The sequence below is a fragment of the Somniosus microcephalus genome, chromosome 6 (genome assembly GCF_052327205.1).
Source record: "Somniosus microcephalus isolate GS21.2 chromosome 6, FLI_Smic_1.0, whole genome shotgun sequence".
Classification (NCBI taxonomy): Eukaryota; Metazoa; Chordata; class Chondrichthyes; order Squaliformes; family Somniosidae; genus Somniosus; species Somniosus microcephalus.
Genome location: NC_140992.1, coordinates 2329498 through 2344620, shown reverse-complemented (window position 1 = coordinate 2344620; position 15123 = coordinate 2329498). Strand labels below are relative to the sequence as shown.

Genomic DNA, 15123 nt, shown 5'->3' with positions numbered 1-15123 from the left:
TGGAAGTACAGGTAGAATGTCCCGAATCCGGCAACCTCGGGACTGAGGCCGAGCCGGTTTTTGGGTTTTTCCGGACTTCGGAACGTGTTTCTGATGTCCGAAGTCCGGAAACGCCCGAGCCCAGGTTGCAATATATCCGGACTTCAGAGCGGGGCAGTGGGAAGTCCACCTTGGGAAGTCTGACCACCTCTCCCTGTTTCTAGCCCCGGCATACAAACCGCTCATCAAAAGAGTGAGAACATCAGTGAGATCAGTGAAAGTATGGCCAGAGGGGGCAGTCTCGGAGCTTCAGGATTGCTTCGAACGCACTGATTGGGGCATGTTTGCCCATAATGACATCGAGGAATACGCATCCACAGTGCTATTCTACATTAACAGCTGCGTCGAGGTCGTCACGACCCATAAAAATATCAGGACATACCCCAACCAGAAACCCTGGATGAACGGAGAGGTCCGCTCGCTGTTGAAAGCACGCGACGCAGCATTTAAATCTGGTGACGCGGCGGCTTACAGTGCAGCTAGGACCAACCTAAAAAAGGGTATCAGGACTGCCAAAAGGAAACAGACACTGCGGATAGAGGATCATTTCCACAACAACTCGGACCCCCGGCGCATGTGGCAAGGCATCCAGTCCATCACCGACTACAAGGGCAAAAACACCAGCCCCCCGGTTAGCGATGCCTCCCTTCCGGAGGAGCTTAACAACTTCTACGCTCGCTTCGACAGGGACAACAGGGAGCCGGCTACCAAAGCCTTGCCACCCCCGGCAGACCAGGTGCTCACTCTGTCGACCTCCGACGTAAGGGGTGTTCTACGCGGAGTGAACACACGAAAGGCTGCTGGACCGGATAGCATCCCTGGACGGGTACTCAAGGAATGTGATCAGCTGGCTGATGTCTTCACCGCCATCTTCAATCTGTCATTGGCCCAGGCAGTAGTCCCTACATGCTTCAAGACCGCTACCATTATTCCTGTGCCAAAACAAACGGCTGTGACGTGCCTGAACGACTATCGACCTGTCGCACTCACACCCATCATAATGAAGTGTTTCGAGACTGGTCCTGGCCCACATCAAAGCCAGTGTTCCCGCCTCTCTTGACCAACACCAGTTTGCCTATCGTGCAAACAGATCAACGGAGGATGCAATCACAACTGCTCTACACTCGGCACTGAATCACTTAGATGGTAAAGAGACCTACATCAGAATGCTGTTCATAGACTACAGCTCAGCATTCAACCCTATCGTCCCCAACAAGCTGGCCACCAAACTCCACACTCTTGGCCTGAACACTTCCCTCTGCAACTGGACCCTGGACTTCCTAACAAACAGAACCCAGTCTGTCAAATTAGGTAACCACACCTCCCCCCCCCGACCCTGAACACGGGGGCCCCACAAGGATGTGTGCTGAGCCCCCTCCTCTACTCCCTCTTCACCCACGACTGTGTGGCTGTTCATGGTTCCAACACCATCATCAAGTTTGCGGATATACCACGGTAGTAGACCAGATCACCAACAACGATGAGTCAGCCTACAGGGAGGAGGTCCAGCATCTCGTGAAGTGGTGCGCCGATAACAACCTGGCCCTTAACATCAAGAAAAACAAAGAAATCATTGTGGACTTCAGGAAGTCTAAAGGCGGAAGTCACACCCCCATCCACATCAATGGGGCTGTGGTGGAAAGGGTGGACAGCTTTAAGTTCCTCGGAGTCCACATCACGGAAGACCTCTCCTGGTCCCTCAATACCTCCTCTCTGGTGAAGAAGGCCCAGCAGAGCCTATATTTCCTAAGGAGGCTGAAGGGATGTAACCTGTCACCCCTGATCCTCTCTAACTTTTACCGCTGCACAATAGAGAGCATCCTGACAAACTGTATCACAGTATGGTATGGCAGCTGTAGCTACTATGACCGGAAAGCCCTGCAGCGGGTAGTCAAAACTGCCCAACGCATTACCGGCACCCGGCTACCGACCATAGAGCACATATACCAGAAACGCTGTTTACGGAGGTCACGGTCCATCATCAAAGACCCTACCCACCCCAGCCACAGTCTGTTCACCCTCCTGCCATCTGGGAGACGCTACAGATGCATTCGCACCCGTACGACCAGATTTAGGAACAGCTTCTTTCCCAGGGCTGTCATCCTACTGAACTCCACAAATAAACTCTAAAGCCTGCACATCTGCCAATGCACTTTATTATGGTTATGTTTATGTTAATGTATTACAAGCCAAATGTATGTTGAATGTTTAAATGTCTTAATCTAAATGTACACTCTCGGGAGCCGCAAGCCTACATTTCATTGTACTGCACTTGTGCACTAACAATGACAATAAAAAGTTGATTTGATTGATTTGATTTGATTAGTTTGGGATTGAAACATGTGCCGAGTCCGGAAATGCCTGGGCCCAGGCTGTGCTTTTGGTAAGCCTCCCTCAGGGTGTCCGGATTCCGGAACATTTTACGGATTCCAGAACTCCGGATTTGGGAAGCTCGACCTGTAGTTAGAGGGGAAGGACACTGAAGCGGGCGATATAGGGGTCAAGGGGCAATGAGATATTTTTCTGGAGAGAGAAGGGGTTGAGGAATATGGGGAGAAGGTGGATCGGAGAGGCTGAGGTCGAAGCTGGGGGTGTTGGGGGAGGGTTTCAGTCCTATTGTCAATGGCCATGAAATTCTGCAGGTATTCTCCTGGCTGTCAGTACCTGGGGTCCTGGTGGTGAACAGCTAGACACCAGATCGCGAGGGAGGGGAAGCTAGAGATATGAGGAGAGACTTGAGGTACGGGGACTATTCCACTGGAGCAGAGAAGACAAAGAGCAGATTTAATAGAGATTTTTTTTTAAAAAGTTAGCGTGAATCAACAAAGATTATTTTCCCTGGTTGGGGAGTCAGTGATCCATTTGTATGAGGGGAGAGGTTCGGAGAAATGTCTTTACACAGAGGCTTGTTGGATCATGGAATGCATTGGCCCAGGGAATGGGTGAGGTGATTATCGCATCTTTTAAGCGAAAACTGCGTAAACATTTGAAGCAAAGATACAGGGCTATGGGGAGAGAGCGAGGCAGTGGGATTAGTTTGGGATTGATACAGGGCTAGGGGGAGAGAGCGAGGCAGTGGGATTAGTTTGTGATTGATACAGGGCTATGGGGAGAGAGCGAGGCAGTGGGATTAGTTTGGGATTCATACAGGGCTATGGGGAGAGAGCGAGGCAGTGGGATTAGTTTGGGATTCATGCAGGGCTATGGGGAGAGAGCGGGGCAGTGGGATTAGTTTGGGATTGATATAGGGCTATGGGGAGAGAGCGGGGCAGTGGGATTAGTTTGCGATTGATACAGGGCTATGGGGAGAGAGCGGGACAGTGGGATTAGTTTGGGATTGATACAGGGCTATGGGGAGAGAGCGGGGCAGTGGGATTAGATTGGGACTGATACAGGGCTATGGGGAGAGAGTGGGGCAGTGGGGTTAGTTTGGGATTGATACAGGGCTATGGGGAGAGAGCGAGGCAGTGGGATTAGTTTGTGATTGATACAGGGCTATGGGGAGAGAGTGGGGCAGTGGGGTTAGTTTGGGATTGATACAGGGCTATGGGGAGAGAGCGAGGCAGTGGGATTAGTTTGTGATTGATACAGGGCTATGGGGAGAGAGTGACGCAGTGGGATTAGTTTGGGATTGATACAGGCTATGGGGAGAGAGCGGGGCAGTGGGATTAGATTGGGATTGATACAGGGCTATGGGGAGAGAGCGGGGCAGAGGGATTAGTTTGGGATTGATACAGGGCTATGGGGAGAGAGTGGGGCAGTGGGATTAGTTTGGGATTGATACAGGGCTATGGGGAGAGAGCGAGGCAGTGGGGTTAGTTTGGGATTGATACAGGGCTATGGGGAGAGAGCGGGGCAGTGGGATTAGATTGGGATTGATACAGGGCTATGGGGAGAGAGCGGGGCAGTGGGATTAGTTTGGGATTGATACAGGGCTATGGGGAGAGAGCGGGGCAGTGGGATTAGTTTGGGATTGATACAGGGCTATGGGGAGAGAGCGGGGCACAGGGATTAGTTTGGGATTGATACAGGGCTTTGGGGAGAGAGTGGGGCAGTGGGATTAGTTTAGGATTGATACAGGGCTATGGGGAGAGAGCGAGGCAGTGGCATTAGTTTGTGATTGATACAGGGCTATGGGGAGAGAGCGAGGCAGTGGGATTAGTTTGGGATTGATACAGGCTATGGGGAGAGAGCGGGGCAGTGGGATTAGTTTGTAATTGATACAGGGCTATGGGGAGAGAGCGAGGCAGTGGGATTAGTTTGGGATTGATACAGGGCTATGGGGAGAGAGTGGGGCAGTGGGATTAGTTTGGGATTGTTACAGGGCTATGGGGAGAGAGCGAGGCAGTGGGGTTAGTTTGGGATTGATACAGGGCTATGGGGAGAGAGCGGGCCAGTGGGATTCGATTGGGATTGATACAGGGCTATGGGGAGAGAGCGGGGCAGTGGGATTAGTTTGGGATTGATACAGGGCTATGGGGAGAGAGCGGGGCAGTGGGATTAGTTTGGGATTGATACAGGGCTATGGGGAGAGAGCGGGGCAGTGGGATTAGTTTGGGATTGATACAGGGTTATGGGGAGAAAGCGGGGCAGTGGCATTAGTTTGGGATTCATACAGGGCTATGGAGAGAGCGGGGCAGTGGGATTAGTTTGGAATTGATACAGGGCAATGGGGAGAGAGCAGGGCAGCGGGATTAGATTGGGATTGATACAAGACTATGGGGAGAAAGCGGGGCAGTGGGATTAGATTGGGATTGATACAGGGCTATGGGGAGAGAGCGGGGCAGTGGGATTAGTTTGGGATTGATACAGGGCTATGGGGAGAGAGCGGGGCAGTGGGATTATTTTGGGATTGATACAGGGCTATGTGGAGGGAGCGGGGCAGTGGGAATAGTTTGGGATTGATACAGGGCTATGGGGAGAGTGCGGGGCAGTGCGATTAGTTTGGGATTTATACAGGGTTATGGGGAGAGAGCGGGGCAGTGGGATTAGATTGAGATTGATACAGGACTATGGGGAGAGAGCGGGGCAGCGGGAGTAGTTTGGGATTGATACAGGGCTATGGGGAGGGCGAGGCAACGGGATTAGTTTGGGATTGATACAGGGCTATGGGGAGAGAGCGGGGCAGTGGGATTAGTTTGGGATTGATACAGGGCTATGGGGAGAGAGTGGGGCAGTGGGAATAGTTTGTGAATGATACAGGGCTATGGGGAGAGAGCGGGGCAGTGGGAATAGTTTGGGAATGATGCAGGGCTATGGGGAGAGAGGGCAGTGGGATTAGTTTGGGAATGATACAGGGCTATGGGGAGAGAGTAGGGCAGTGGGATTAGTTTGGGAATGATACAGGGCTATGGGGAGAGAGCGGGGCTGTGGGAATAGTTTGGGAATGATACAGGGCTATGGGGAGAGAGCGGGGTCAGTGGGATTAGTTTGGGATTGATACAGGGCTATGGGGAGGGAGCGGGGCAGTGGGATTAGTTTGGGAATGATGCAGGGCTATGGGGAGAGAGCGGGGCTGTGGGAATAGTTTGGGAATGATACAGGGCTATGGGGAGAGAGCGGGGTCAGTGGGATTAGTTTGGGATTGATACAGGGCTATGGGGAGAGAGCGGGGCAGTGGGATTAGATTGAGAATGATACAGGGCTATGGGGAGAGAGCGGGGCAGTGGGATTAGTTTGGGATTGATACAGGGCTATGGGGAGAGGGCGGGGCAGTGGGATTAGTTTGGGATTGATACAGGGCTATGGGGAGAGAGCGAGGCAGTGGGATTACTTTCTGATTGCTCTCGTGAAGAGTTGGCACAGGCACGGTGGTCGAATGGCCTCCTGCTGTGCTGTACCTTTCTCTGATTCTCTGATTTCTTTGTACAGAAGTCACCTAAATACAACAAACTGCTCTCCTTGAAGCAAACTCTGCCAAAGCTGCCCTCCTCCTCCTTGCTCCGAATAAAGCAGAGACGGTGGAGGAAACATGGAGCACAGTGATCCTGTCCTAACACCACTGTGTCCCACATCTTCTCCTTTCCCCATTACACTCGACAGTTAAACTGCAGCAAAGAGCTGGGTGCTGGGAGACGGAGGGCCATTACTGCCCTCAGCCCTCAGTGCTGGAGGATCTGACTGACTCCACAGCATTAACATCGTTCACTGTCAGTTGGTGTTGAAGCAGATTGCTGTGTTCTTACATAAATACCCACCTCTCACTTCACAAATCAATCTCCCGTCCCTTACACAGAATCCAGCAACGATTTGCATACACTGATAGATACTCCCTACTCGGGGCTTTTTAAAATAAATGCCACATTTTGCTGTCAAGTGCAGCAGTGAGAACCTTTCATTACTTTTCCGATGTGCATTTTTTGGTGACAAATTTATTGAGAATGTTTACTTTATCGGTTTAGACTCCAGGCTTCCATTGTTGTGGCCTTGGACTCATTCCCATATGAAGTATACGGAGGATCGGAGCGTGGGGTGGGGTGGATGGCGAGGGGGCGGTGTACACTGTAAAGAGCGTTCCAAACTACGACAGTGGTTGGTGTCGTTAATTTTATAGAATTTAAAATTCTCATCTCGTGTCCAAATCCCTCCATAGCCTCGCCCTCCTCCCTATCTCTTTAACCTTCTCCATCCCGGAACCCTCCGAGAACTCTGCGCTCCTCCAATTCTGCCCTCCTACACAAACCCATTCCCTTCGCTCCATCATTGGCGGCCGTGCCGTCAACTGCCTGGGCCCTAAGCTCTGGAATTCCCTCCCTAAACCTCTCCACATCTCTCTCTCCTCCTTTAAGATGCTCCTTAAAACCTAACTCTTTGACCAAGCCTTTTGGTCACTTGCCCCAAAGTCTCCTGATGTGGCTCGGTGTTAAACTTTGTTTGATAATCGCTCCTGTGAAGCCCCTTGGGGTGTTTTACTACATTCAAGGTGCTGTATAAATACAAGCTGTTGTTGGATTGGTTAAATTACTGAACTAATAATCCAGAGAATGCGAATTCAAATCCCACCATGGCAGTTTGAGAATTTTAATTCAGTTTAAAAAATCTGGACTTAAAAAGCTGGTCTCACTAACTAAACCCAACTGGTTCACTGATGTCCTTTAGGGAAGGAAGCCTGCCGTCCTCACCCGGTCTGGGCCTATAGGTGACTCCAGTCCCACACCAACGGGATTGACTTTTAACTGCCCTCTGAAGTGGTCACTCTGTTGTATCAAAAACACTCCCAGCGGTTCACGGTGGCGGCTCACCACCACCGTCTCACGGCAACTAGGGATGGGCAATAAATGCCGGCGTTGCCAGTGACACCCACTGACGTAAGAAAACTACTAGGCACTTGGTCTGAGGATTAAACAAGGCTTTAATCAACTGTTTTTCAACATGGAGATCTAGTTGTGTCCTTCACTAGTTCCTGTTAAAGAATGTCCTGAGCAAGCTGGGCCCGTGCCCGAGTATTTATACTCTCCCTGGACAGCGCCAGCAGCAGGCCGCCAGTATTATTTCATAAGTCATTTCCACATGAATGGCTGATTCATGTCACCCACATCCCCAGAACAAATTTTTAAAACACCTACCAGCAATTTCCAGGCTCCCTCTAAACTGGAGATTGGTGGGGGGAGCGCACGGGGTGCACACTGCGGGGGGAGCGCACGGGGTGCACACTGCGGGGGGCACACTGGGGTGCACCCTGGGGGGAGCGCACGGGGTGCACACTGCGGGGGAGCGCACGGGGTGCACACTGCGGGGGAGCGCATGGGGTGCACACTGCGGGGGGCACACTGGGGTGCACTCTGGGGGGGCGCACCCTGGGGGTGCGCACGGGGTGCACACTGGGGGGGCACACTGGGGTGCACTCTGGGGGGGCGCACTGGGGTGCACCCGGGGGGAGCGCACGGGGTGCACACTGCGGGGGGCACACTGGGGTGCACTCTGGGGGGGCGCACTGGGGTGCACACTGGGGGGGCACACTGGGGTTGCACACTGCGGGGGGCACACTGGGGTGCACACTGCGGGGGGCACACTGGGGTGCACTCTGGGGGGGCGCACTGGGGTGCACCCTGGGGGGGCACACTGGGGGTGCACTCTGGGGGGGCGCACGGGGTGCACACTGCGGGGGCGCACTGGGGTGCACACTGCGGGGGGCACACTGGGGTGCACTCTGGGGGGGCGCACGGGGTGCACACTGCGGGGGGCACACTGGGGTGCACTCTGGGGGGGCGCACGGGGTGCACACTGCGGGGGGCACACTGGGGTGCACTCTGGGGGGGCGCACGGGGTGCACACTGCGGGGGGCACACTGGGGTGCACTCTGGGGGGGCGCACGGGGTGCACACTGCGGGGGGCACACTGGGGTGCACTCTGGGGGAGCGCACGGGGTGCACACTGCGGGGGGCACACTGGGGTGCACTCTGGGGGGGCGCACGGGGTGCACACTGCGGGGGGCACACTGGGGTGCACTCTGGGGGGGCGCACTGGGGGGTGAAGAATAATAAAATATACATTTCTAGACCGCTGACTGGCAGATTTTGAGTGTCAGACACCATTGATTATCCAGCTACAGAGCAAGTGTTGTCGGTGTCAAGATTATTGAGCTGCGAATTTGTATTTCTTTTTGAAGCTAGCAAACATCTGAGTGTGAAAGCCTTCGCCTTGTGTGTTGTAACTATTAGTTCTGACACTCACAATGTAGCAGGGCTCACAGTAGGACTTCTTCTCCACGGCGTAGAATGGCTGTCCTCGGAGCTTGTGACCGCACGTCATGCAGGTGAAGCAATCAACGTGAAAGACTTGGTCCATCGCCGTGCAGCCGGCGCCCTCCCCGACCACACTCTCCCCGCAACGAGTACAGCGCCCTGCAACGAGAGGTTCCAGAATAAATACCGGCTGTGGGACGGAGAAAGACTGCCAAACGTGGAGGAAATAAATGGATAATTAGGGCATCGTATCTGTTATGCAGAAATGATTTCCAGTCGCTAAGGAGGAACTAAAGTGTTCTGTGGAGGATAAATGTCAGGGCTTTAGTTTAACCATCAAGCCATCTATCGAATGAGACGTTAAACCGAGGCCCCGTCCTTAATACCCTTCCCTATTCTTACTTCACATTTTTCTCCACTCAACTGTGTCCCCACCATCAACATTTCAGAGGGCATCATTGACCAGATGTTTAACTGGACCCATCACATCATCACCATGACTACAAGAGTGGGTAAGAGGTTGGATCCACTGCAAGCAGTGGCTTCTCTTCTGACCCTTTCCATTACCTACAAGGCTCTAGTCGGGATGGAATACTCTCCTCTTGCCTGGATGGAGGCAGCTGCAACAACACTCAAGAAGCTCGACACCATCCAGTACAGAGCAGTGTGTTTGATTGGTGCCTCTGTCCCTGGATTCAATATCCACCCCATCCACTACCGGCGCACCGTGGCTGCAGTGTGTACTATCTACAGGAGGCAGGGCAGGATCTCGCTAAGGTTACTGCAACAGCACCTCCCTCCCCTGTGACCTCTACCTCTAAGAGGGTGCAGAAAAGATTTACAAGAATGATTCCAGGGATGAGGGACTTCAGTTATGTGGATAGACTGGAGAAGCTGGGGTTGTTCTCCTTAGAGCAGAGAAGGTTGAGAGGAGATTTGATCGAGGTGTTCAAAATCATGAGGGGTCTGGACAGAGTAGAGAGAAACTGTTCCCATTGGCGGAAGGATCGAGAACCAGAGGACACAGAGTTAAGGTGATTGGCAACAGCAATGTTGTGGGAACAACATCTCTTCGAAGTTCACCACCAACTCTCCAAACATCCTGACTTGGATGTTTATCAAAATTCTTCATTGTTGCTGGGTTATATTACCTTCCTAACAGCACTGGGAGAACCATCACCACACGGACTGTGAACACCATCACCACACGGACTGTGAACACCATCACCGCACGGACTGTGAACACCATCACCGCACGGACTGTGAACACCATCACCGCACGGACTGTGAACACCATCACCACACGGACTGTGAACACCATCACCGCACGGACTGTGAACACCATCACCGCACGGACTGTGAACACCATCACCACACGGACTGTGAACACCATCACCACACGGACTGTGAACACCATCACCACACGGACTGTGAACACCATCACCACACGGACTGTAGGTACACCATCACCACACGGACTGTGAGCACCATCACCACACGGACTGTGAACACCATCACCACACGGACTGTGAACACCATCACCACACGGACTGTGAACACCATCACCACACGGACTGTAGGTACACCATCACCACATGGACTGTAGGTACACCATCACCACACGGACTGTGAACACCATCACCACACGGACTGTGAGCACCATCACCACACGGACTGTGAACACCATCACCACACGGACTGTGAACACCATCACCACACGGACTGTGAACACCATCACCACACGGACTGTGAACACCATCACCACACGGACTGTGAACACCATCACCACACGGACTGCAGGTACACTATCAACACACGGACTGTGAGCACCATCACCACACGGACTGTAGGTACACCATCACCACACAGACTGTGAACACCATCACCACACGGACTGTGAACACCATCACCACACGGACTGTAGGTACACCATCACCACACGGACTGTGAACACCATCACCACACGGACTGTGGGTACACCATCACCACACGGACTGTAGGTACACCATCACCACACGGACTGTGAACACCATCACCACACGGACTGTGGGTACACCATCACCACACGGACTGTAGGTACACCATCACCACACGGACTGTGAACACCATCACCACACGGACTGTAGGTACACCATCACCACACGGACTGTGGGAGCACCATCACCACACGGACTGTAGGTACACCATCCCCACACGGACTGTGAACACCATCACCACACGGACTGTGAACACCATCACCACACGGACTGTAGGTACCCCATCTCCACATGGACTGTGGGAGCACCATCACCACACGGACTGTAGGTACACCATCACCACACGGAATGTGAGCACCATCACCACACGGACTGTAGGTACACCATCACCACACGGACTGTGAACTCCATCACCACACGGACTGCAGGTACACCATCACCACACAGACTGTGAACACCATCACCACACGGACTGTGAACACCATCACCACACGGACTGTAGGTACACCATCACCACACGGACTGTGAACACCATCACCACACGGACTGTGAGCACCATCACCGCATGGACTGTGAACACCATCACCACACGGACTGTGAACACCATCACCACACGGACTGTGAACACCATCACCACACGGACTGTGAACACCATCTCCACACGGACTGTGAGCACCATCACCGCACGGACTGCGAGCACCATCACCACACGGACTGTGGGTACACCATCACCACACGGACTGTGAACACCATCACCACACGGACTGTGAACACCATCACCACACGGACTGTAGGTACACCACCACCACACGGACTGTAGGTACACCATCACCACACAGAGTGTGAACACCATCACCACACGGACTGTGAACACCATCACCACACGGACTGTGAACACCATCACCACACGGACTGTGAACACCATCACCACACGGACTGTGAACACCATCACCACACGGACTGTGAACACCATCTCCACACGGACTGTGAGCACCATCACCGCACGGACTGCGAGCACCATCACCACACGGACTGTGGGTACACCATCACCACACGGACTGTGAACACCATCACCACACGGACTGTGAACACCATCACCACACGGACTGTAGGTACACCACCACCACACGGACTGTAGGTACACCATCACCACACAGAGTGTGAACACCATCACCACACGGACTGTGAACACCATCACCACACGGACTGTGAACACCATCACCACACGGAGTGTGAACACCATCACCACACGGACTGTAGATACACCATCACCACACGGACTGTGAACACCATCACCACACGGACTGTGAACACCATCACCACACGGACTGTGAACACCATCAGCACACGGACTGTAGGTACACCACCACCACACGGACTGTAGATACACCATCACCACACAGAGTGTGAACACCATCACCACACGGACTGTGAACACCATCACCACACGGAGTGTGAACACCATCACCACACGGACTGTAGGTACACCATCACCACACGGACTGTGAACACCATCACCACACGGACTGTAGGTTCACCACCACCACACGGACTGTAGATACACCATCACCACACGGACTGTGAACACCATCACCACACGGACTGTGAACACCATCACCACACGGACTGTAGGTACACCATCACCACACGGACTGTAGGTACACCATCACCACACGGACTGTGAGCACCGTCACCACACGGACTGTGAACACCATCACCACACGGACTGTGAACACCATCACCACACGGACTGTAGGTACACCATCACCACACGGACTGTGAACACCATCACCACACGGACTGTAGGTACATCATCACCACACAGACTGTGAACACCATCACCACATGGACTGTGAACACCATCACCACACGGACTGTGAACACCATCACCACACGGACTGTGAGGACCATCACCACACGGACTGCAGGTACACCATCACCACACAGACTGTGAACGCCATCACCACACGGACTGTGAACACCATCACCACACGGAGTGTGAACACCATCACCACACGGACTGTAGGTACACCATCACCACACGGACTGTGAACACCACCACCACACGGACTGTTAACACCATCACCACACGGACTGTAGGTACACCATCACCACACAGACTGTGCACACCATCACCACACGGACTGTGAACACCATCACCACACGGACTGGAGGTACACCATCACCACACGGACTGTTGGTACACCATCACCACACGGACTGTGAACACCATCACCACACGGACTGTAGGTACACCATCACCACACGGACTGTGGGAGCACCATCACCACACGGACTGTAGGTACACCATCACCACACGGACTGTGAACACCATCACCACACGGACTGTAGGTACCCCATCTCCACATGGACTGTGGGAGCACCATCACCACACGGACTGTAGGTACACCATCACCACACGGACTGTGAACACCATCACCACACGGACTGTAGGTACACCATCACCACACGGACTGTGGGAGCACCATCACCACACGGACTGTAGGTACACCATCACCACACGGACTGTGAACACCATCACCACACGGACTGTAGGTACCCCATCTCCACATGGACTGTGGGAGCACCATCACCACACGGACTGTAGGTACACCATCACCACACGGAATGTGAGCACCATCACCACACGGACTGTAGGTACACCATCACCACACGGACTGTGAACTCCATCACCACACGGACTGCAGGTACACCATCACCACACACACTGTGAACACCATCACCACACGGACTGTGAACACCATCACCACACGGACTGTAGGTACACCATCACCACACGGACTGTGAACACCATCACCACACGGACTGTGAGCACCATCACCACACGGACTGTGAACACCATCACCACACGGACTGTGAACACCATCTCCACACGGACTGTGAGCACCATCACCGCACGGACTGCGAGCACCATCACCACACGGACTGTGGGTACACCATCACCACACGGACTGTGAACACCATCACCACACGGACTGTGAACACCATCACCACACGGACTGTAGGTACACCACCACCACACGGACTGTAGGTACACCATCACCACACAGAGTGTGAACACCATCACCACACGGACTGTGAACACCATCACCACACGGACTGTGAACACCATCACCACACGGAGTGTGAACACCATCACCACACGGACTGTAGATACACCATCACCACACGGACTGTGAACACCATCACCACACGGACTGTGAACACCATCACCACACGGACTGTGAACACCATCAGCACACGGACTGTAGGTACACCACCACCACACGGACTGTAGATACACCATCACCACACAGAGTGTGAACACCATCACCACACGGACTGTGAACACCATCACCACACGGAGTGTGAACACCATCACCACACGGACTGTAGGTACACCATCACCACACGGACTGTGAACACCATCACCACACGGACTGTAGGTTCACCACCACCACACGGACTGTAGATACACCATCACCACACGGACTGTGAACACCATCACCACACGGACTGTGAACACCATCACCACACGGACTGTAGGTACACCATCACCACACGGACTGTAGGTACACCATCACCACACGGACTGTGAGCACCGTCACCACACGGACTGTGAACACCATCACCACACGGACTGTGAACACCATCACCACACGGACTGTAGGTACACCATCACCACACGGACTGTGAACACCATCACCACACGGACTGTAGGTACACCATCACCACACAGACTGTGAACACCATCACCACATGGACTGTGAACACCATCACCACACGGACTGTGAACACCATCAACACACGGACTGTGAGGACCATCACCACACGGACTGCAGGTACACCATCACCACACAGACTGTGAACACCATCACCACACGGACTGTGAACACCATCACCACACGGAGTGTGAACACCATCACCACACGGACTGTAGGTACACCATCACCACACGGACTGTGAACACCACCACCACACGGACTGTTAACACCATCACCACACGGACTGTAGGTACACCATCACCACACAGACTGTGCACACCATCACCACACGGACTGTGAACACCATCACCACACGGACTGTAGGTACACCATCACCACACGGACTGTGACGACCATCACCACACGGACTGTGAACACCATCACCACACGGACTGTAGGTACACCATCACCACACGGGCTGTGAACACCATCACCACACGGACTGTGAACACCATCACCACACGGACTGTAGGTACACCATCACCACACGGACTGTGAGCACCATCACCACATGGACTGTAGGTACACCATCACCACACGGACTGTGAACACCATCACCACACGGACTGGAGGTACACCATCACCACACGGACTGTTGGTACACCATCACCACACGGACTGTGGGAGCATCATCACCACATGGACTGTAGGTACACCATC

General features: G+C 53.5%; 1 protein-coding gene across 2 annotated transcripts in view; it reads right to left on the bottom strand.

Moving 5' to 3' along the window:
• Positions 1–15123, bottom strand: part of LOC147115369 (lipoma-preferred partner homolog) — a 377893-nt gene that overhangs the window by 44864 nt on the left and 317906 nt on the right. For both annotated transcript variants that reach the window (XM_085989630.1, XM_085989631.1), the window contains exon 6: positions 8713–8882. In XM_085989630.1, coding sequence (XP_085845756.1) covers positions 8713–8882 — 170 coding nt within the window. The remainder of the gene's footprint in view (positions 1–8712; positions 8883–15123) is intronic.